The sequence below is a fragment of the Cardiocondyla obscurior genome, linkage group LG04 (assembly GCF_019399895.1).
Source record: "Cardiocondyla obscurior isolate alpha-2009 linkage group LG04, Cobs3.1, whole genome shotgun sequence".
Classification (NCBI taxonomy): domain Eukaryota; kingdom Metazoa; phylum Arthropoda; class Insecta; order Hymenoptera; family Formicidae; genus Cardiocondyla; species Cardiocondyla obscurior.
In genome coordinates, this window is record NC_091867.1 from 10,734,359 (window position 1) to 10,758,575 (window position 24,217).

Sequence of the window (24,217 nt, forward strand, 5' to 3'; positions counted from 1 at the left end):
AAAGGATTATAAACTCGGAGTCCTTTAAGATTCCGCGACAGATGTTTTCGCCAATTCAACCGCCGAAGAGTGTACATTAAATTTAATTAGTAAATTAATTATAAGATTCACGCCGGTGCGATTTCACTCGCACTGTTATTCATCACTTCGCGGTCCCCTGATTTCTCCAATCTAATTTGCCAGCTTCAATATTCGCACGTACAAAATAATTAACTTAAACTTACTTAAAAATAATTGCGGATGTTATCCATTCTTTTTATCAGTTATCAATTTTTCGCGCTGTTACTTTCCTAACTAGGATAGCTTCAAGATCATTCGGTTGCAACAGTAACGCAGAGAATCGTTTCTTTTCTTTTTCCTTTTTATTTTTCATCGCGCTTTATTTTTGGACGGCATAAATCATCGTCTTTTATCAATGCAACATTTGGTCTTAACGCAATACATATTTTTTATTATCCTTAACATCGATAGTCTTATCCTAAGATCCGACTGTTTCTTCGTCGGACGCATCAGTAACCGGAACGGTAGCAACAAATAGGTAACTTATCAACTATTTTTGATTTTTCCGACGAGGTAATGTCGCATACGTCATGCTGCTTCTTATAATTTGAAAGCTCAACGCAAACGCAAAGTGCGCACTCGATAATCCGTTTCGTTGCAGAAGCGCGGGGAATAAAAATACGGTGGCTCGTTAGTCCACTTGAATAAATATCCGTTAAAAGTCCTTCGCTTAAAGCGCGTACAAGTGGTATCGCCGACGTGAGGTGTAAATGGAATAAGAGAAACGGAACGGCGTTAAATGCGGTGGTACGACAATGCGCGAAATATAACGTTTAATCGAGCCGCAAATGGATAACGATGTAACGCATGAATCTCATTCTCTCGAATATATCGCGTGAACGGTGTCACCGTAAAGCCTTATTAATTTCTGAAGGATATTTACGTGTGACGAAAAAGGGCTGTCGGGACGTGAAAGTCGAACGAAAGGGATATGTACGTGTATATAATTATGTAAATATATTTTACGCCCTCCTGAAATTATCGAAGAGACGTAGGCTACATGTTGAACACTTGAGCGAGCACGCTTTTTTTTTTTTTTTTGCTGAATATCTTTTCGAAATACGAATCGAATTTAATCACACTTATTAGTATTAAGTATGTGTACAACGCGTGTATATATATATATATATATATTTTTTTTTTTTTATCGTAACGTTTAAATGTTACAAGCGCGAACGTTTAAGAATACACTTAACTTATTGTCTATTTTTTTTTTATGCGGAGAAGTACAAATCGAGATTTTTAATGCGCGCCTGGTAGACTTCGATTGCACATTTTAACGGTGTACATTTTGTGTAATAAAATATCTCGATTTATTTCAACAACTGCATTGGACACGGAAATCGATAACTTTTGCATCTCGCTACGTTACGTGCGCACGATTTAAGCATCATAAAAATACAGAGTACAATGTAATTTTTTTTAACAACGATGCAGAAGCATATGTGTGGGTATCTTAGGTGTATATATATTTATATATGTGTATGTGTGTGTGTGTGTGTGTGGTCGTAATATTCGTTCTTAGTGCTAATACTACTCCCAAGAAACAGAACTTAAAATGCTATTCAATTTTTGTCTCTTAAATGAGATTATCGTGAGATAAAAATGCACGAATAAATTACTGTCTTTTAACTCTTAACTTTGAGGCGAGATTATTTAGTTAAAAAAATAATGTACAGATTAACAAAAGTGAGATATACCTCGATCATTCTAATACTTTATCGTACAAATTTTTTAAATATTATTTTAATTACAAAATTTAGTTGCATAAATTATAGATTAATATACATGAATTATGAAATCTTTATATTCATATATTCTAATAAAATTGAAAAAATACTGAAAGTATTCTGAAAGAAAAAATCTTTCCAAGTCTTAAATTTGTTGAGAACAAATATTAATATAATAATAGTTGAGAGTTAAGAGTTAAAATAATTATACCGTTATAATTATTCTAAAAAAAAAAATATAATAAAATAAAATAATACTAATTACTTCTTTAACTATTCTCAATCTATTTGAGGAAAAAAAATCAATAGAAAAGATGTAATCTTTTGATTAATAAAATTAAAGAGATCTCCAATCTAACTATTAATTCCATAATTCTAATTTGAGTTTAAAAAATTGATAACTTATTCAGAAACAAATATAGTTTATATTTGATAAAAATGTATGTTAACACATATATCATGAACTGAATAAAACTAATGACGAATCTCTTGGCTATTGAGTTTAGTCAAAAGATACATCTTTCCTATTGATTCACATAATCTTTCTTCCACACGCATTCAACGTACTTCTTAATATTCCAACTAGAGAGTACTTTTATCATAAATCATAATTTTTTTCTTTTTTTTTCTTTTCTTTTTTTGCTGACATTAAAAATGTGCAGACACTCTTTATTGTATATCCATATTTAGAATCAAAGATCCACAGATTCACCGACACAAAATATGATGTATAATTAACAACCCATCATATTATTTCTCTCGCTTAAAATATTTAAGTATTCCGCCTGTTTTTTTTTTTTTTAATAAGCACCATTTAACAGATAGATTGCAAACTCGAGAACTTTTCAAATTGCACGAGCTTACTTTAAATTAAATGCGACTAACGTTGAAATAATAAATTAATAACTAAAAATGTCTGCACATCATCTTCTTTGTAATTAATCCATTAAAAAAAATCCTTTTAAATTAAAGACATGGAAGTTGCTTAATAGAAACGTGAAATAAGAAAACATAAGTTGCATATAGGAATGTGGACTTACAAAGAAGAATATTGTTTAGGAACGCGTATCACTTTAAAGAATATTATCCCAATCCGTGGTCCTCAAAGAATCCTTGGGGGGTCTCCTCCTGCAACAGGCGTACAAAATCACAAGCTTTATCAGTGCCACGTTTGAAATTTTTTTACACAATAATATGAACAGGGATCAATTACTTTGACGCTGCACTTTATAAATACATGAACAAAGAATAGATTTGAAAAAAACAAAAACGAAAAAATAGATATATAAGCATACACATACCTACTTCACAATAAAATTCCCTTCTTGATGCAGCTTCAAATGGTGAACTGAACCCTTTTCATATAACCGTGAAACTTTTACTCGTTTTGGGTATAAAGCGTAACGTTCATGTACTGCCTCGATTCGAATTTTAAGCGCTAATAAAAAAATTGCTCGTTTTTTTTTTTTTTTACATGCAACATGTCGAACTGCGTAAAATTTCCCTCCGCTGAATAAAATCGTGGGGGGAAAATTTGCGATATTCACCTCGGTACGTCTCGCACCGCACCTTACATCTACGTGATAATATTGAGCTAGCATATTACAATTACGTTGCCTTGCGAATCTCTATTAAACGAATATTTAACGAAGCACCTGAGATACATATTATTGTTACTTAACGTAATAGCGTAATTAAACGGCTAGATAGCAGATTAGTTGATCAGGTATTGTGCGCGGTAATTTTCAATTACAATATAAAAATTTCGCATAATACATTTATTACTAGTACATTTAGTATATGACATGAAAAAAATTGACACTTTTATATTGTTACTTATATACTTAATATATGCGTATGTACATATATAATGTATAAAGAGTGTAAAAAGACGTAAGAAGTTTTCCAAATGTATATGTAGTTAACGTAAGTTTTCCTTTTGTTCACTCTTAAATAGATGCAGATACGCGTAAGAAAAATTTGTTCTGTAGTCGTTTTAATACTGACGCTCTATCGTTACATACATAAAACCTTCATAAAAATAACTTACGAATTATGGATAATTTTTATTGCTATAGTTAAAAAGTTAGAGTACGTAGGGTAACTTTGTATATCACTTAATTCGTTAATATTAAAAGTTATAATTCCAATTCGAAGATCGTAGCTTAGCCTTTGGTTAGTAACATAACAATTTATTCCACATGTGCGCGAGAACATTTTTTTTTTAATCTCGATATATAAAAATATATTAACATACACAGAGAGTATTCCAAACGTCGTATGCTTTCTGTCTATAGTCATTATAAACCATGTATAAAAAGAATTGTTCTTACATTTATTCTATTTATTAAAAAAAAAAAAATAGAACAATAGTTTGCAAATCAAAAAAGAAAAAAAAAAAGAACACATTAATTTTTCCTGTATTTTTCTAAACATTTTACATTTAATGTATTAAAAAAAAATTTGTATTCTCTTCAATTTAAATAATTAGTGCGTTATAATAAATTTTAAATTAACATGGTACATCTAGAACTTTTAGAATTCAGATTCCGAAATTTAAGCCTGATGTTTCTAATACTTTTATTTGCTTATCTTCCGTCTAAGTCTCGGTTAGAAGAAAATACACGACACCTCAAACGTCTCGTATATGACTAGTAAAGTTGACTTAACAACTTATTTTATATTTATAATAGTCGTAATGGCATCATGCAGCAGGTAAGCCTTTTCTTGTTTTTTTTTCGGTTGATCGTGTGGGTCGATACTCTGTCCATGAAGCTCATGCAAACAATAGGGTACCTATATAAGCCCTACCTCCCGCAGAGCACCTTCCACAGCTTCATCCTTCCACAACAAACAAAGAAAAACTAACTAGTCTTCGCTAAATTTCTACCTTCTCCCTATCTATCACGAATTTAAAACACATAAAACTAAACTGCGTGACATATGTAAATTGTTAACATTTAAAATAATACAATACTTTATGGAATGTACATACAATCCCATAACATAATCTCTAAACAGCCTTAAAGTTACTTTGCATTTCTTCAAACTTCAAGAATATTCTTGTAAATGTAGTAAAAATAACATTTCACAGATGACAATTTGTTGTTTAATTTTTGATTAATTTTATTTGAAAAAAAAGAAAATTAATTTTTCTCATCAAACATGACTAGCTAATTTATCGTAATGAAATTCATGCAATTATAACATTAAATTTTACAACTTCGACTTGTAACATTTTTCCCAAGGATCAAATACTTTGAAATATAATTTTAACGCATTAATGTGCCGTATTTGCTTAGCTCTCTGTAAGAGTTTTATAAATGTTAATAAAATTGCATGTAAGATTCTTGAAATTTGTCATTTCTGTAAAATTAATTAATACGTTACTCAGAAAACATACGAGACAAATGTTACAAAATAAATACAATTGTTGTAAAATGTTTATTAGATTTTGAAGGCATACATGTACACATATCAACATTCTATTTATAAACGGCAACATATACGTAATAATACACTTCTCATTTATCTTAGTTCTAGTGCATCACTATCGTTATCTGTGAGACAATTGATTAATCGCGATTTTCAACACCGGGTTTATGAGAAAATTAATATGGCAATAACAAGACAGCGCGTTTTGAAACGATACAAGTGCATAGACCGTTGCATTAGTGCCATGCTTTCATACGGATCCGAACATTTACTCTTATGGCAGTTAATAGCAGTTTGCGAATTAGCTCGCCCGATTTTAGCCGCTTGATTTCTGATAAAAGTCCTTATACCTAGCAAATATCTTTCCGCGTCTACATTTACTTTTCATTTGAACCCTACCTTCAACATCTCTGCCAGGCACAACGACTACAATCATAATCTGAGCATGTTGCTTGAACAAATCCACAGTTTAATTATTAGTAACATCTTTTCATTCGTTTTGAGGGTACCTCATCGTTCTGATAACGTTACATGCACATGATTTACTTTAAGTTAATATATACGTGAACTAAACAACTCACAACGCAAATTTGATACTGAGTGTAGCTTATGTATTATTCATCGAACGTCTATTCTTTCACGGATAGATATATGTATCTTATAAAAATTTATATTATTCTATCCACACGTTTGTAAAGTGTGTTGTAAAAATAATATAGAATCATATTTTTTTTTGCTTAAACCAATTATTAGTTAGTTTTACACTTTAAAGGTATAATGTTTCTCGTTATTATATATTAATTATTGATAAGAATATAACATTTTTAAATACAAGGAAATATTTTGGTAAATTTTTGAAATATTGTTTCAAAAATTTATTTAAGCTCAAATGTTGAAAACAGGAAAAATCCTTCTAAAACCGTGTCAAAATGTAACATTTTAAAAATAACAAGACTAAATTACCCTGTATACTCGTATAAAAATTAATTTTTTCTTTGATTTCATCAAATAAAAAAAATAATATATATATATATGTACATATATATTATTTTAATTAGAAAAGTTTCCGTATAGCTCTATATCTATCTCATACGTCTATTTCTTTACAAAACAATTTTTTATTAAAAGAAAGCTAGTAATAGACTAGAATAATTAATGATACTCTACATTAATCTTATTAAATCACTTAAATGGCATCTATGTAAAGGCAATATACGTTATTAACACATAATTTAATTAAACTATTCAAATAACAGAATGAATAAATAGCGAGAGATATTTCTCATTCATTATTGCGATCTAAAAAAATTTTCATAACGTGCACATCTTGAATAGAATTTAAATTACGTTTATTTTAATTTTTTTATTTTTATATTTGTATCGTTAATTTAAAAGATTAAATTTAAATCTCTATACAAGGCATTAAGCTCATCATCTGAGCACAAGAATATATATATGTATATATAAAATACTTTCATAGCACATAGGTTAAAAGCATTTAATATTATCTCTTTTCTAAATAATGAATAAAATTAACTGTAAATTTTCTGCACATATAAATGAACGTAAACTAGCTTCGAGTTCAATAAAGTTTTTCAACATTATTAATTGCTTTTGTACTATTCGTTATTTTAAATTACTGAGATAAGTATAATAATAAAAAATCTAAAAGCCTAAGTTTCTTAAATATTTATAGGAAAACAATACAAATTTAAAAAAAAAGTTCTTTTGTCATATGAATTATGCAACAACATTACCAGATAAAATTCCCTACATAGATGCTGTTGAACAGATACTTAATATTGTCAATAATTAACAATAAAATATTATACAAGCTCATTCAGAGATTAAACGAGAAGCATATTTAAGCATTTACGCACGCAAAATTGCCTATAACAACACTCAATACCTAAGCTTGTTACCTTACAAATTTGTATTATCAGTACATGACATTACAATACAAATGTTGCTCATGCTAAAAAAAAAAAAGTAGGACAGAGTACATAGAAAAGTTGGAGACTATATTTATAATAGAACATTTGATAAAGAAAAAGAGATCAGAGAGTTGATGCGAGAGTTATTAATTTGGAAAACGTCTCCCAATCCACAGTAATGTTTGTAATAACTGATGTAAAAAAGGTATTACAAAATATCAAATGATATATCTCGTCTTGTCGTATTCTGTATGTTAAATAAGACAGCACGTGTGAAACAACTTGCAGACACAATGCAGATTTGTGATTATACGAACTGTATAGGCGATAAAATTTCTCGTACGTGTAAAAGATAAACAATGCGAAAGCTAGATACCGCTCGATCACATCGTGCAAATATTACAACAGCACAGAATTGTCAACGAAAATGAAAGCTCATTTGTCCTTAGTATGTACATTATTACGATTATTATGCAAGAAAACAGGCAATACTAAAAGTTAGAAAATTCGAACTGCTTCGTACAAAGAAGCAATTATTTGTATCTTTCAATGCATTCATGCATGTATCTTGTAAGTATTCGTTTGTGTTTGCACAAATCTATCGTTACCAGGTAATAAATGTTGTTCAAATAGATAAAATCAAATTAAAATTAAAAAAAAAAAGAGAAAAAAAAGTTATTTAAATATTGTACATTCAACACGATTGTTTCTACAAATAAAAATTAAATTAAAGCTGCAAAGATATTAAGTTAAGAAAATTTTAATTAAAAAAAAAAAAAATTGTATTACCCGGTTTAAATAGATTTGATAAATGGTTGACTCCTACGTCATAATCGTTTAGTGAAAACGATGCATGACTGGCAAGAAGGAGCAATGGCATATAGATCGTTTTAACATACTGACAAAATTCGATTAAGTATTATGCAATTGCAGGTATGACATTTGTACTTTCTACCTATCGGTATAATTTTAGTGGATGGCTCCTTAATTATGCATTAAGTGTAAACAACTAGGTAAAACGATCTAGAAAAAGTACTTCTTTTACAGGCAAAAAAGGCTGACTGTAAAAGGCAACAATGTGTGTACAACCTGTGTGCTATTAATAAATTAAGACATGTTACAATTCAAGGGGTACATCCCCGTAACTAACCTCCTGTAACAGGTCCTGGGCAGCAATGGCTTTCAATACATTTTTTTTGCTAGTTTCTTGAATCTCCCCGCCAACCAGCAGCTCGTCTAATATAAAGTATGCCTTTTCGAAATTGAAAATTATATCCAACTCGCATACCTAATAACGTATCACCAATATAAAATCGTGAATATACAATTAAATAACAGATTATAAAGCTTGGCAAAAATATACTTCGGATTATTTTAACGGTATAATACTCACACTGCCAAAATACTTATCCAATAATTCGACATAACGATGTATAATCTCCAACGTCAGCAGTTCATTGTCGTTCTGCTCAATTGCACAGCAAAAATATAAACTCGCATATCTGTAAAAAAAAAAAAAAAATAATAATTGCCGGTCTACTTTCGAAAAATAGAAATAAAAAAAAGAAAAATTAGAAAAAAAAAGAAAGAAAGAAATACAAATTAAATAAAGAGTAAAATAAAAAAATTTGCTCCGTTTTTACGTTCTCTCCGAAATGTATACCTTTTATAAACAACTTTAACGTCCTTCCATTCCAAGAAGCTCGACATTTTCGGCTTTCGTGCCAATATCGTAGTAATCAGCTCGCGCGTGATTTTCTTTTTAAGTTTGTCGGGATGCGCAACGTACCACTTTTGCAGGCGGAGCTTTCCTTGACGGCTGAACAGTAACATAAATTGCATCTGCGAAAAAAAGGAGTGATATTCAACGACGCTCTCATTAGATTCTTCGCCTTCGAAGTACAGCGCGAGTGCTTACCATAATTGTTGCTGATTTTCCTATCGTCTCGCGCAACTAATTATCTCACAATTGGCACTACACGTTATTAGAAGACGACCTATAAAACTATCACTGACCAGAACAAACTGCACACGTATATACAAACCACCGAGCCGAATCGGAAATGGCGTAGATCGACACGCACCAAAATAAGAGAGTGGCGGTATGGCGGTATCGGCGGCAATCACTGCCAGGAGTGGTCAAGGTATGTTGGAAAACTAGATCCCTACAAGTGTCAGCTGCTTGTGACATCTTACATTAAACATCCGAATTATTTAGTAAATTTAAACATACAGAATTAATTGTAACTTAAAAAAAAAAAAAAAGAAATTAAGCTTAATTCAGATTACATTATCTGCATTTGTTTAAGAATCGTTTATTCGTACAACATAATTATTATCTCGTTTCTATTACTTATATTAAAAAATAAATATATTAATAATTAATTCAATTAATAATTATTAATTATTAATTATATAAAAAGCAATACATTTTACACTTTTTATAATTACATGATTTTTTTTTCTATTTTTTTTAATGTCTTATTCCGAAAAATTCCTTTGCAATGTGGAAATTTCTTATCGCCGCAAGCGAGATTATGAAACTGTTGTGAGTTTGATGATTTATAACTGGAGTTTCTTTTTTTTTTTTTAATATTGTGTGAAATCTCGCTGTATGATTTTTTAATAATTGCGCATTTTAATTGTTGCAATATTAATTCGTTAAAAATACCGAAGAACGCTTAAAAATAATAAATAACCGCGAAGTCGGAAGTTGAAGTTACTCAGATTATTATCGTAATTCAAACCTGGAATATTGTCCATTACTTCAACAATTATAAAACTTTCCTCCAAAAGGACCATCGCCAATTTTCATCGTTGTAGCTAGAGTCATCGCGCTGTTATAATAGAGTTCAACGATTCACGTCTCTGCCTCGCTCGACGATTTTGAAACCAGATCTTGATCTATACAAACATAAAATAAAATTCAAACTTCAGTAATCGATCGCGATTTACATTGATTGCAATTTACATTGATCGCGATTTACATTGATCGCGATTATAAAACTCTTTCACTAGCGATAAAATAAAGATGCGTACGTCTGCAAATGTGAATAAGAGCAATAATAATCAAAGAACACGCATTGTTTTAAGCACTTAACTAATTTAATCTAATTTTCAGAATACGAAGGAGATAATAAAAAGTAAATTAAGTCGAGATAAAAATTGATCTCATTCTGCATTGATAAAGATGACTTGTATACATGAAGTAGTATGAAAAAAAAGTCGTGAACTATGATCTCTGAGACAATCAAAAGGAACGACTCTTACAACCGACATACTTTACTCTGTGGCAGTCGTAGCGTCGCGGACATCTCGACGACGTCATTCCTGGACAGATACGCGCTTTTTTGATACCTATCCTCCAACACTTGCAGCTGAGACGAAGAGAATGGAATACGGGGATGATCGCCCGCTCGTCGCTTGACTCGTCTCTCGGGAAACGATCTTCTGGGCAGCCTCGGTGGTCTGTACCGGGTATATTGAAGCCACATAAGATCAGTCGGTCGTGTTACGTTTCCGCTGTCGTGGTCTCCGCTTCGCTCCGTGATAACGGGGGCGTCGAACCGCATTTCATCTACGCGACGGGGTTCAGGTGTCCGTTTTGTAGCTTCCGTTTCCCGTTGCGGTAAATCACGTTCCGGTGACTCCTCGCTCAGTTTCCACGCGACTTCGATGTTCGACGGCGAGTCGTTCGCGAGTATACGGGCTATGCTGAAGTCCGTGTTCCCCGTTCGCGAGCCTCGTGCATCGCTCATCATTCCAAGAGTCTCACTAAATTCTGCGAAGAACAAACCCTTCGCTATATATACGTATATACGTATTCGGGGTGTACGCTCACGGTGGCCAGGAGCACACGCCCGGGTCCCGTGGGGCACGTACCCCTCCATTCTTTCTTTCTTTCTTTTTTTTTGCGAGACGCATCCTCTTTGCGGGCAGATCCAAATTAGACGCATAGTTGCACCGCGCGATAGCTATCGCGCTACTCGCTCGACGGGGGCCATGCTTCGGTAAACGCTTCTGTGTACCTGTCCCATTGTTGCAGCATGCTCTTATACCAGTGCATTATCTATGATCTGACCGCATCTTCCGGCTACTCCCCGGGTAATAACAATGTAATTGATACTCTGTAGCGCAGGGAAACAGATCGTCCACAGGACGGGGAACGGATCAGGGGATCGAGAGCCCTGATTTCTATAGGGCAGATGTCCCGGCGCACTGAGGCCTGTATAATTAAAAAGCCACAGGGGTCATCTTAATCCGGTAATATATCCATCTTGTTGATGTAAATATTGAACAGCATGCGGGGAACGTGGTTCCCCGGTATAATGTTACTTTACCCGATTTGTGCGCAATCTTTCTCTCTTCTTCTCTTCCTATCTGGACAGTTACGTCAGGCGATACTCGAGTGGATCGGGAAACCGTTGCTTTGTTCTACTACTTGCTTGAAAATTTGCAATTTCGAAACCTGTTGTCCATTCCTTTTGCGCTTCTACATGCTCGTCCTGGGAATCTTACCAGGCGGAGCCAAATCTGTTGAAAACGACGGTTCTGTTAGCAATATTCCACCGTTATACTCCTTTAGCAAATTCTATTGCATCTTTTTAATAATTCCTATGCCACAAGAAAAATATCTGACATTAGATTTTTTATTTAGATAGGGATTTGTACTAATATTAAGTAGGGAAAATAGATGAATAAAATTCGGCTTCCGTAGAAACTTTCAAGTTACCTGTAATCAAAGCATCCCTAAGAATGTTTGTACGTTCGCAGATAAGGCTTCGTTAACATCTTATTCGGCATATCGCTGACGCGTTGCGTACTGAATTAATTCCAGTTGGCCAAGTACGTGAAAAACAGATTTTACGAAAACGTGTCTGTCTGCAAATTGTCGGCATAACGCCAATAACAACAGTATCTAATGAAAAACGACGGATTAGAGGAATAGAAAAGTGTGTCGCAACATTTCCATTAAATGTTACGAAACAACCAGACACGTTTTCTATCGCCAATCTGTCGTTAAATTACGTCAGCAGATATCGCATACAAAACGGAAGTTTAATAAAGCCCAGGCGAACTTAATCGAAGTTCGACTGAATTTGTTATCTGCCGGCTAATTATATTTGTTGCCGAGTGACTATATGTAGAAGATCAGAGAGCTATTTTCTCGGGAGAAAGGAAGGGCCGGGCGCGATCTCCATCATTTCCTCGAACAAATAAATAATAACGGAGGATATTTCTGTCCGTTTGGCATTAAATACCTAAAAATAAAAATTAAATTAATTAATTAAATCAACCAATTAACGAGTTCGAGTACTTCAACCCGTTCTATCAATCGCCTATGCCTAAACGTAAATCAATCGCGTTGTAATATAATAACTCGGTATAACTTTCGGGTTTTTCAAGTCGGCTATATATATTGCCACGCGCAATTAATGCGCAAATAACGAGCAAACGTAATCGTCTCGCTTATGGCTTTACGGACGAAAGACAAAGGCGGAGAGATGCTAAATTTACATATTAAGCGGCCTGCACGCCAGATATTACCCTTCAAATTATTGCCGTCACGCAAGCGGACTTCTCGTTTCGTCAGCGATCAGTACGCAGCTATTATTCCGCAATTGCGTCATCGTGCGCGGAAATAAATCCGCTCGGCGGGTTTCCTCTCCGTCCTGCGTGATGCGGAAGGCCGACGGGCGCGGGAGAGAAACGGATGGAGTTTCCCAGACGAAGTCACATGAAGTCACGTGAGCCAATGTGCGCGGGGTGTCATGCGCCTCGTACGAAAGTCGGTGGAGCCCGCCAAGGTTAACTCGCCGTTTTATATCGGCGTATCTGCGATTTCTTGCGACGAAACTCTTGGCCTTTTTCCACCCAGATTTTTACGAGAAAGTAAATTCTTAATTTCTCAAATCACGAACGGCACCGGTTGCCGTTAGCCAAGGCCGCGATCGATGTCCCTGGCGCCGAGCGGTGGAAATCGTCCCTAAGGTTGGTGATATAGGTTAGAGTTCCGCAGGGTTTCAGCGGGCGAGCGGCGGGAGAGAAGGGCGAGAAAGCGGCGCCAGTGGAGGGGAATGCGCGATCAAAAAGCAGCGGCGGCGGCGATTTTTCGCGCACCATCATCGCGACTGACTTCCGCCCCGCGTCAGCTGTTTCGGCGCGAGTGAGAGAGAGAGAGAGAACGGGATTCCGTTGGGCTCCGTCGTGCGTATTCACGGTCCTCCGGGGAAAGCTAGCGTCGGACACGCGACTCCACCGAGTGTCTTGCACGTGTCCAAGTATGCAGCAGCCGCAGACGAACGGCAACGGGGCCCCGGCTTCGCCGAGGAAGAAGCAGCGGACGTCGGTGGCGACCGGCAGCGGCGGCGACTCTATATCGAAGGTCACGGTGGTCCTCGGCGCGCAATGGGGCGACGAGGGCAAGGGAAAAGTTGTCGACCTGCTGGCCGTGGACGCTGACGTCGTTTGCAGGTGCCAGGTAACTGCTTCACGTTTGCATTTTCTATCGACTCCCATTTTATTTCCGCCTCCGACCTCGCGAATGCTCTCCGTCGGCGTCAGCTCGTGTTCCGCGAAAGGGACGGCGAAGATGACAACCCTTTGCAGAGATAAGGAACAACGGTGCCCGAGCCCCTTCGTGACGATTGATCGCGCCACGTGACGACGCCGCGGCTACTTCGAGGAAGAGGACCGAGAGGTTAGCTTTCGGAGGCGCGATTTCCGAGAAGCGATATAAAACGTTTATCTGAACGCAGCAAAAGTTTGACATATTCGTCATCGGCGGTACGAAGAACGCGGAAAGCTTCTCGTCCTGTTCCTCTCGCGGCTTTATTTTTAGCCGCGACCGTCGGCGCGTGTCACCTGACCCATGCGCGAGTATCGCGAATGTATAACCTAACGTTCTCTGGTATTACATAATTAACGACCGTAAACGAAATGTTTCTCTTTTTTTCTAATTAAGGAGACCCGATTAACCGTCGATTATCTGTATCTTTATCATTTGATGAGAAGAAAAAAAAAAAGAAAAAAAGCCCGACGCGTTATATATAACGCTAATCTTTCACGTGACATGGGAACATTAAGGCTCTTTTTCTTATCTCTTTCAAGGACAGTTCATGCAGTCGGCGACAAATCGATTTTATGTATATAATTAATCGATACTTATGTTAATGTGCGGAAATTAAAACTACCGTTGCGCCCGTTTGATCCTACAATCGTTTCAAAGCATTCGTTTTTCACTTTCTTTTCGCTAAGGTAAACAAAAGTAAGAGGAGAAGAATGTTTTGAAAGACTTGTAGGATCAAATGTACCGCAGCCATATATAACAGTACATTGTGATACGGATACATCAGTATCAGTATCTATATTTCCACAATAAAGATAGTATTGTCAGATACCTGTACTGAGAAAAAAAAAATATCATGCTTGATTAGAATTCTTGTATTGTTTCGTAGAATTTAATAAGGAATGTTATGTGTCCACATAATATGTTGAAATATTAAATTTTACTCGACTCTCGTTTTTTTTATCTTATTTGTTTTTTTTTAATTTTTTTTTTAATTTTTTATTATTTTTATCTTATTAAACACTTGTAATGTATGGTGTAATTAGTGTGACGTATTTGAATTTTTTATGCCGTTTATATTGGTAGGAAAGTTTTTGTTTGCTCCCCCTTTTTTTTATCCATATTTTCTATCATAAATAATGGCCAGTGGCCTTTGTTTCTTCAATTATTAATATAATTTCACAGGGAGGAAATAATGCGGGGCATACTGTAGTTGTAGAAGGTGCTGAATTCGACTTTCACCTTCTGCCTAGTGGAATAATCAATCCCCGATGCAAATCCATATTAGGTAATGACTTCAATCAGTAAAATTAGTTGAATTTTAGATATCTTGCTTGTGAGAAAATTAATATTTCTGCGATGATTTTAATGACTAAAGTAAGATGGCTTGTAAAGTAAAATGGTTTCATTAAGATAAATAAGATGCTATGATTATGGATATATATAGCAGATAATTATTCCACTTGTACAAGTAGGTTACTTTATGCCTATTGACATAGATATGTATTATATTTCTTGAATGACTTAATTAAATACCGAGAATGTGTAGTGCGATACTATTTATCGGAACTTTTATTTGCTTGCAGGCAATGGAGTGGTGATTCATTTACCTGGCTTGTTCGAGGAATTGGAGAAGAATGTAGCTAAAGGTCTTAAGAACTGGGAGGACAGACTTATAATATCAGATCGAGCACACATAGTGTTTGATTTTCATCAGCAAGTTGATGGATTGCAAGAACAGGAAAAAGGCACCCAATCATTGGGAACTACAAAAAAGGGTATAGGACCGACGTATTCGAGCAAGGCTGCTAGAAATGGCCTTAGAATTGGAGATCTTCTCGGAGATTTCGACAAATTTTCACAAAAGTTTAACACTTTAGTTACATCGTATCAAAAAATGTTTCCTGCTCTGCACGTTGACGTTAAGGTCGAATTAGAGCGTTACAAAGTGTAAGTATAATAATTTTTTTGCCCATTTAATCGTATCCTTCAATCGTTTACGTTGTTAATATCACGTGGCTGAATTTCTTTTTATTATAGTTATTCCGAACGTATAAGGCCGTACGTCAGAGATACCGTACAATATTTGCATCAGGCTTTAAAGGACGGCAAGAAAGTTTTGGTGGAAGGCGCCAATGCAGCAATGTTAGATATCGATTTTGGAACTTATCCTTATGTGACGAGCTCAAATTGCAGTATAGGCGGAGTATTAACAGGCCTCGGTTTACCTCCCAACACAATCGGTGAAATAATCGGCGTCATAAAAGCTTACACCACCAGAGTCGGCGATGGGCCCTTCCCCACGGAACTTTTGGATTCCACCGGAGAGCTGTTGCAAAAGAGAGGCCACGAAATCGGCGTAACCACGAAGCGAAAGAGACGGTGTGGATGGCTCGATTTGCCGTTGCTGAAATTTACTACCCTTGTTAATGGGTATGTAAAATTACTCGTTGTTACTTCTGACGTATGTTACATGTATATACATTGTTCTCTTTTATTTCAGATACACCTCTATATGCTTAACAAAGCTTGACATCTTGGATACATTGCCGGAAATAAAAGTATGCGTGGGGTATCGATTAAATGGAAAAGACATAGATTACTTTCCGGGCAGTATTTGGGAATTGACAAAGATCGAAACGGTATATAAAACTGTCGAGGGCTGGCAAACCAGTACAGAGGGTATACGTTCCTTAGAAAAATTGCCGCCTAATGCACACAAGTACATTCAATTGATAGAAGAGTACTTAGATGTGCCAGGTACATAAAAAAAATTTCTTTTTATTCGTCGCAACATGCATTCGAATTCATGAAAGAATTCGATATAAAGTATTTTATTTGATTACAGTCAAATGGATTGGTGTAGGAGCAGGACGGGAAAGCGTAATCACCCTCTGACGACAAACGATCCGCATAACGTTACTTAAACGCACGGCATTAAATGTATTATTAATTTTAATTGTATCTGTAATGTTTGCAATGCAAAGCTGAAAAGCGCACATGCGGTATATGATAACAATAAATTTTCAGCGGACGTAGTATTATAATCTGGAATCTGAGCAATGTGTAATTGTAACAATAATATGAATGGTTAGTCATTTTGTAGTTGGTGTCTAACAACAAAATGAGCCGAAGGTTATTATTAAAAAGCCAAAAAAGAAAAAAAAAAAGAAAAAGATCTTTGTTATACTGTCCATTTATTTTAAATGGATATTCTGTTTTATCAAAGATATTAAAGTGTTTTTGTTTCTCAATTTTGTTATCTTTTAAATCATTTCTAAAATGCTGCTATAATTTTGGAATAAAAAAAAATTATTTATTCGTTATAAAATAATTCTTTATTTGAACTTGATTTAAAAAATACGACTTTAATTCACGCATGCGTGCCCGCACTATTATTTTATCTTACCTAACCTGCAATAGATACGTTGTGCCAAATGATTCTAATAAAATTGCCAACAGTTTCACAGGACCAAAAAATTGAAAGAAAAATACTTTCCAGCTTGTAAGTTTATATTTTATTTTATAAATTGATACATGCTTTATTATATATAACATGTCAATGATTTGTAAAACGCGGATGCAAAATATAATAGCTTGAAGCATTGTGGTTATACTTACCATTAATACTTTGCACATTAATGCGAAAATAATTTTATCGAATTTAATTTGACAGTACTTTATAATCTACTTTCGTAAAAAAAAAATCATTCAGAGCGGAATAGAGATTTTTTTTGTTCATTTAACGTCGAAATTAAAATCTAAATATAAAAGTATGCCTAACCATTGTTTTTACTTCAATATTTGTGCATTTTCTTTTTGCAAAATTTATTATGTGAATATTAAATACAACGGACGTGTGCTTTAGATAAAAATAAAGGAAAAAAAAATTAAGTCACACAAACGAAAATATCGGGAACAGCCCGAAATTATTGAGGTGAAAGTAGGTAATGTGAAAACACCCTACTTTCTCAAATATCCTAAAAGTTCTTAAGCATATTTACATTTTCATTTATAAGTACATTTACTTTACATATTATATAGGCAATTTTATATGACAATTAATATAAAAATTACGAACTTAGCATTTATAGCGTATATATATCATTTTTAGCAAGAGCTTTATATCGAAAGATTCTTTCTAGACATTTGATTTTATTTCGCGACCTACTTTTGACCTAGCAAAAATTACAACAGCAAAGACATATCCTTAAACACACATTTCTAATTTATGCCTAACAATTAGATGTTCACGAAAACATATCAGAGTAAATGTTGACTTACCTCGTGTACAATTGACGCGAGGCATTATTGCGTCTCCTGATTAGATACATAAGAGATAAAAACAAACGTTTTTATTTTTATTTTAAAAAGGAAACTCTGGGTGCTTTTCAAGACCTTTAAAGAATTTGAAGTCGCATATACGTCCAGATTCCCCTTTGTCGAGATCGTTCAACTTCTCGACATCCTCGGCTTCAAGCTCCCAATCGAATAAATCAAAGTTCTCTTTTATTCTCGACGAATTGGTACTCTTCGGTATGGCTATTACACCTTTTTGAATAATATGCTTCAGTAGTATTTGCGCGGGACTTTTTTCGTATTTTCTCGCGATTTCTTGCACAGTGAGGTCTTCCAACGACTTCGGCACGGCGTCTCCTTTAAATATCACATTCTCAACAAATCCGCGTGAACCCAGAGGAGAATACGCCGTTACGCTGATATCGTGATCCTGACAAAATTTCAGCTGTAGAAAATAAAAAAGAAAATTATTTTTAGACATCTAGCGATTAATCTAAATACATACAGATAACGTTTATAATGTTAAATATACCAATTCACTTTGCTGCAAGTACACGTGCATTTCAACTTGCAAATTCGACACCGGCAGGGTGGCGTGGTTTAAAATTCTTTCTATTTGCGCAACATTAAAGTTGGATAGCCCAATCGCTTTTGTACGCCCTTCCATCACTTGCTTTTCCATCACCGACCAAATCGCCAAGTGATCCGTATCTGGGTCAATTATAATTTCTCCTTTTTCATTAAAGGGATGTAGTTCTCCTTCAACATCTCCATAAGCAAATGGAGTGTGTATCAGATACAAGTCCAAATAACTCAGTTGTAAATTAGAAAGCGATCTTTCGAGCCACTTTTCTATGTCTCCAGGTCTATTACCACTCGGAGGTACCTGAAATTTAAACATAATATAATTAATGTCAGTTAATTAATTGATAAATTTTTTTTTTTTTTTTTTATTTAAGAAAAATAACTCTTAGACAATTAATAATAAATATGAACACAAAGCTGATAATGAATATGCTGATGATGATATATGTACGTATAGTCTTTATAGACTTTCTTCCTAAAGCCTTGAACAAAGTTTAAAGATTACTAATAATAGAACACGGATGTATAGAAGATAATTTATATTTTACTGTGGATCGAACATGCAAATGATTGTCGGAGATACATGTGATGAATAACGAACGAAAATGAGTCTAATTATCTCACTAAAATATGTATGTACGGCAGATTGTACAGCATGTATAATAATAGATACTTTCAAGGTTTGTTTGATCGTTTGGTACATGAAATTCATACCTTAGTTACAATAAATAAATCGGATCGTTCGATTCTACCAGAATCAAACCATTTCTTTAGCACATTACCAATAATACGCTCATTTCCGTACACTGTAGCTGTGTCTATAAGCCTGTATCCTATTTCTAAAGCTGTATCCAAAGCTGCCTCTAATTCTTCTCCGGCGGCCTATAACATAAGTAAAATAATAAAATAATAAAAGTCGATGCATGTTACAAATACATTGCATTTTAAAATGCGATATATTTATATAACGTGAACGTCGATCGATACGCGAGAAGGCGCGTGCTTTCGTCTTTTTGTTAACACTAATTTTTTTTTATATTAGGAATAAAAGCTTAAACTTACGTTCCAAGTTCCGAATCCCAACATGGGCATTGCTTGCCCCGTTGGCAAAATCACGCTCGAAACTTGTATCATGTTCGATATGCTTTGTAACAGTACGGGAATTAAACTGTACGTTTCAAATAAGCCGCTTGCCTTATACCCTATTGAAACATCCCCACTTTATTTCACATACTCCTCTCTATCTCTTTCTTGCTGTTACCTGTTATACATAACTTTCACCACTTCACTGTAAAGTGCATATATTTTTGTGAAATGGCTTAAGAAAAAAGTTTGAAGAAAATTCACCTTAAATATCTAAAACGTAGAATTATATTATTACTAATTATTTATTACTATTATTATTTCAGATATTTATAAATGTACATTTGCATAAATTGCGGATCTGAATGTAAAGAGCTTTTCAGAAGATACTGCCCCAGTGTCTTAAAAATTTTAAAATGTGTAAGTAAAAATTATAAATCTATTTTTATATTACGCGCTAATCAATTTTGCATTATTTTAGGAAAAATGTGGATTGTTAGCTGATAAATATATCGAGTACGATCCTGTCATAGTTTTTGTAGACCTGATTCTGATAGAAAAGCCAGCTTACAGACATCTTTTGTACAATAGTAATTTCAAGTCGTATTGGAAAATAGGTGTAATATTATGGCTAACTGAATCGTTCAGGGCTTGGTTTTTCTGTGACATAAACGAAACAGAATTAACTGAATCGGAAATCAATTTAATTCCTAATGATGCATTGCAGGATTATTGCAATTTTTACAATTTACTGGTGCACACAGCACTTGCCTTCGCAGTATTTATTTGCGCGGTGATTTTAGTGACTGAATTAAAATGGTTTATCATCGGTAAAAAACCATACAAATATAGCATAAAAGATTTAAGTAATGCTCTAATTGTCGGAAGTTGTGGTAAATTATTAGGATTTCTGGGAATAGTATGGCGACATATAGCCCTAGGTCCATATTACTTTCTAGTTCAAGGTTACACGGTTTTATGTCTCTTGACTGCATACTCAGGTAAGAATTTAACTATTAACGTACATTTACATAAGACATTTATAATTTTATTGCAACTTCGAAATTCACATTCTATGTGTAATTTATCTTTAATCAATTACTAAATTATCCATACATTTTTTTTTTTTTTCTATTGCAGTTGTCTGCAAAAGTGGAAGGGGAGGATCTTTGATTGGATTAATTGCTGGATTTTTACTGTATGGTTATATATGTACTTCAATTTCTAGATTGCACTTAAATATTTTCAATATCACACTAACATGACATAAAATATTCGATAAAACCACACAATTTGATGTTTAAGCATCTTTAACGGGAAGAACACTCCAACCTAATACTAATCTATCGAAACCACAAGAAAATAAATTACATACATTACTATCCTCCAACCAAGCGACAGAACACACCATTCTACGGTGACCCTGTAAGATATGCAATTAAAAAAAATTAAATATATTTGTAATAAAATATTTTATAATTATAAAAATAAATAATGTTTTTTACCTGTCTGCTGGTTCTAGGTAATCTTGCCAAACGTTGACCACTTAGATCAAATAAACGTATTTGTCTATTGTCGTGTGGTATTGCAACTATCCCGGTACTAGAAACTGATAGCCTGTTAGCAGCGCTATCGCCACGTATTGTCGCTAACGGACTACGTATGTTACGTAATTCCCATACTTTGACACTTCTATCATCTGAGCCAGATACAATTTTATCTTCCCTCGTAAAGACCGCAGACGTTACGGTTCTGTAAAAAGAATACAACACATTAATTGCATATATATGTAAGTATAAAAAAAATGGTTATTATTTCTATTATATTAATTTACGTACTCCGTATGTCCTTGAAATACTGAAACCGAGTGTATTGGCTCTCTAAAATCCCACAATCGGAATGTATTATCTCTGCTAGACGTGACGCATAATTTTTGCGTATGATGCGTCGATACATGAGTCAACTCTTGGTCGTGTCCGCACAGCGTGTGTATAATCTCTCCAGTTTCAGTATCGTACAAATTTGCTGTTCTATCCCAAGAAGCTGTGACTAATTGTTCAGCTCCAGAAAGCCAATCTGCAGCCATCACAACATTTGTGTGGCCTAAAAGTTCGCGTATCGGCGTCCTCAGAGTCGGAGGATCGTCTTGCTCGTCGTTATTACCAGTTAGATTATTCGTGGTCGATCGTTCGGAACCGGCCGTTGGAAGTTCTTCTAACGATGATGTTCTTTTCGGCATGTCCCAATCGACAGCTGCTTGCCACACGTGAGCAGAGCAATCTCCGCTTGCCGTTAAAGCCAATTCTCGGTTCGGATGAAATCGAACCGAATTCACAGATCCATTATGACCGATATATTGTAATAGACATCGGCTGTTATCTATTGCCCATATACGAGCCGTATAATCGGCAGAAGCGGTGGCTATGATGGGTTGACCAGATCTTCCCACGGACACTTCCCACACACCGTCCCGATGGCCGAGGTACTCCCTTTGCATAGTGCATGTCATAGACGGAGTTTTAAAGCTCGATACTATTTTACTAGTCTGTGCTTTTAATTTGTGAGAAGTTTTAATCTTTTGCGCCGAGTTTGCACCCACTGCTAAAAAGATAAAGAGATTATTATAATTTAAAAATACTTAACGATAATGTAATAATATTACGTTATTATTGAATTTAAAAAATTATTACCATAACTATTTTATGTTTTGTATCATTCTTATAAAATTTCCTGGAATAGATAGATGAAGAGATGGAAAATATAATGTAATCAAAAATTATATAATAGAGATTACGAACAGAGTATTAAACAAAACACTTACAAAAAAATTAAAATCTTTTTTTAATTAAAAAATACTTACGAAACTTAATAAAAAATACATAAAAGTGTCAAAAATTAATTTGAAAAATAATTTCTAATTTAGTTTAATAAAGTGCTATCTGAATATCGTATATTTTATAATTTTCTTTTTTTTTTTTAACTTTTCGTATAACATATATATTAAAATCCATTTTCATATACATTAACATTAATACGAAAATAAATCTTACATTTTTGCTTCGACAGATTTTTCGTTTCTGGATAATCCGTAAGATCTCCAGGAGGTAAACTGCGCTCGCCTGATCCATAACATTCTCTCTCGAGTCGGTCATTTAGGATATCGATCTTCTCCTGCACTGTTATAATAAACGTAAAAACTTCCGTAAGCGCGTCAAGTTTTAAGGAAAAAAAAAAAAATGAAACACGTGGAAATACTTACAGCCAAGATTTTCTGTGTATAACATTTCAAATTCTTTTTCAATTTGTTGAAAGAGATCATACAAGCGGCATCGCAGGGCTGGCGGAATAACGCTGTCCTCTAACTCGGAACGGAAGGTAACATAATGTGACGTGGGCTGCAGTGGAGTTGATCCGCTCTGTTGAGACTGTAACTCTGTGTCGGTACTGCTTTGCACACGAGGTATGGAGATTCTCTTTGCCTTGCCACTGGATTTACTTCCAGCTGTGGCTGGCGGTTCACCAGGCATGACTCGTCACTTAACAAAAATGACGCGAACAGCAGACGAGCATGTCTCAGTGATTTATCCTCGCTGCATACATCGCCGCTCACTCGGATTTTAACACAGGACTTGAACCTGCATTATTAATCGCCATGTATAACCTATTAACAGAACACGTCGGAAACGTGATTAACTAAAAATTAAATAATATTCTTAATTTGCTGTTTAATCTCGGGCAGACGTAAACGGCGGGCTAGAATGTACGAATTGAAAACGTCTGTCGTAGAAATAAAAATAAAATGATAATTAAATTTTTATTAATAAATTAATAAATTTGGAAATTAATTATAAAACATTTCGCCTAAATTTTATCACGCGAAAAATAATTGAAACGCGATCGGGTAACGAACATCAGGCTTGTCTCGTCGGAGGTCTTACGATTGACTGCTAGATTCGATAAATTATTTTAGTGTAAGCTGACATACCATTTTGCAGGCGCGATCTTTGGATCTCTTCACGCATTGCGCCTCTCCGGACGATACCATTACGTTGGCTGCTTCAAAGCTTATCAAATCCCTCTTCGCTCTTCAGACAAACAAGAGCACGTCTTCGAGAGCACACGGCTGTCGTCCACCCGGTCGAGATCGGAGCATAGTTCCTCGAGATCGCAAAATAATCGAAGCACTCGAACGACAGAATACGATCCGCGTGTGAACTCGTCGCTGACTATCGCGCGTCTTTACGTCACCGAGTAGAAATTCATGTCCATGCAGGATTTATTTTCCGTGCTTCGCAACCCGTTCACTTTTTCCTTATCGCTACGGGACACCATGTTTATTACGTTCTATTTGCACGGCAAGTGCGGAGAAGTCGGAGCCGCCATTACGGTCAAGGGGTCGGGCTCAGCCAATCAGAAAACGATAGCCGGTGGTCTAATTAACTTAAGGTCGGATGTGAGACGGCCTTAAAACCGCACGTAGGCTTTAAAAATCGGTCTTAAGCTCCCGGAGTTTCGCAGTTTCC

The 24,217-nt window shown here is 34.9% G+C and overlaps 6 protein-coding genes across 11 annotated transcripts; 2 read left to right on the forward strand and 4 right to left on the reverse strand.

Moving 5' to 3' along the window:
- Positions 1-343: 343 nt before the first annotated feature.
- Ap-1sigma (AP-1 complex subunit sigma-2) lies at positions 344-9,331 on the reverse strand. Of its 2 annotated transcripts, none has more exons than XM_070655760.1 (5): positions 9,078-9,331; positions 8,823-9,001; positions 8,553-8,661; positions 8,310-8,447; positions 344-2,918 (listed from the first exon to the last, which is right to left on the reverse strand). In XM_070655760.1, the coding sequence occupies exons 1-5, from the start codon at positions 9,078-9,080 to the stop codon at positions 2,874-2,876; spliced, it is 474 nt and encodes a 157-aa protein (XP_070511861.1). In that variant the 5' UTR covers positions 9,081-9,331; the 3' UTR covers positions 344-2,873. The 2 variants fall into 2 exon arrangements, with proteins under 2 accessions (XP_070511861.1, XP_070511859.1); XM_070655758.1 differs by lacking the exon at positions 344-2,918 and adding an exon at positions 3,554-4,631 and having other exon boundaries at positions 9,078-9,325.
- A 389-nt stretch (positions 9,332-9,720) lies between these two features.
- On the reverse strand, positions 9,721-13,058 carry LOC139102092 (homeobox protein MSX-1). 4 transcript variants are annotated; one of them, XM_070655753.1, is made up of 4 exons: positions 12,707-13,058; positions 11,892-12,420; positions 10,441-11,773; positions 9,721-10,063 (listed from the first exon to the last, which is right to left on the reverse strand). In XM_070655753.1, exons 3-4 carry the CDS (start codon positions 11,113-11,115, stop codon positions 9,989-9,991), a joined length of 750 nt encoding a protein of 249 aa, XP_070511854.1. In that variant the 5' UTR covers positions 11,116-11,773; positions 11,892-12,420; positions 12,707-13,058; the 3' UTR covers positions 9,721-9,988. The 4 variants fall into 4 exon arrangements, with proteins under 4 accessions (XP_070511854.1, XP_070511857.1, XP_070511856.1 ...); XM_070655756.1 differs by having other exon boundaries at positions 10,441-11,384; positions 11,500-11,773; positions 11,892-13,058; XM_070655755.1 differs by having other exon boundaries at positions 10,441-11,692; positions 11,892-13,058.
- Positions 13,059-13,244: 186 nt separating this feature from the next.
- Adss (adenylosuccinate synthetase) lies at positions 13,245-16,981 on the forward strand. Its single transcript, XM_070655750.1, has 6 exons — positions 13,245-13,640; positions 14,913-15,015; positions 15,314-15,677; positions 15,768-16,160; positions 16,231-16,487; positions 16,576-16,981. The coding sequence occupies exons 1-6, from the start codon at positions 13,443-13,445 to the stop codon at positions 16,623-16,625; spliced, it is 1,365 nt and encodes a 454-aa protein (XP_070511851.1). The 5' UTR covers positions 13,245-13,442; the 3' UTR covers positions 16,626-16,981.
- Positions 16,982-17,110: 129 nt separating this feature from the next.
- On the forward strand, positions 17,111-21,204 carry Arv1 (ACAT-related protein required for viability 1). The gene is made up of 4 exons (XM_070655757.1): positions 17,111-17,232; positions 20,021-20,114; positions 20,176-20,695; positions 20,835-21,204. The coding sequence occupies exons 2-4, from the start codon at positions 20,031-20,033 to the stop codon at positions 20,957-20,959; spliced, it is 729 nt and encodes a 242-aa protein (XP_070511858.1). The 5' UTR covers positions 17,111-17,232; positions 20,021-20,030; the 3' UTR covers positions 20,960-21,204.
- LOC139102091 (1,5-anhydro-D-fructose reductase) lies at positions 17,539-19,999 on the reverse strand. The gene is made up of 4 exons (XM_070655751.1): positions 19,674-19,999; positions 19,326-19,493; positions 18,559-18,912; positions 17,539-18,471 (listed from the first exon to the last, which is right to left on the reverse strand). Exons 1-4 carry the CDS (start codon positions 19,743-19,745, stop codon positions 18,094-18,096), a joined length of 972 nt encoding a protein of 323 aa, XP_070511852.1. The 5' UTR covers positions 19,746-19,999; the 3' UTR covers positions 17,539-18,093.
- On the reverse strand, positions 20,721-24,070 carry Wdr37 (WD repeat domain 37). Of its 2 annotated transcripts, none has more exons than XM_070655747.1 (6): positions 23,680-24,070; positions 22,954-23,355; positions 22,745-22,870; positions 21,533-22,292; positions 21,200-21,446; positions 20,721-21,117 (listed from the first exon to the last, which is right to left on the reverse strand). In XM_070655747.1, exons 2-6 carry the CDS (start codon positions 23,219-23,221, stop codon positions 20,995-20,997), a joined length of 1,524 nt encoding a protein of 507 aa, XP_070511848.1. In that variant the 5' UTR covers positions 23,222-23,355; positions 23,680-24,070; the 3' UTR covers positions 20,721-20,994. The 2 variants fall into 2 exon arrangements, with proteins under 2 accessions (XP_070511848.1, XP_070511847.1); XM_070655746.1 differs by having other exon boundaries at positions 21,533-22,295.
- Positions 24,071-24,217: the final 147 nt, after the last annotated feature.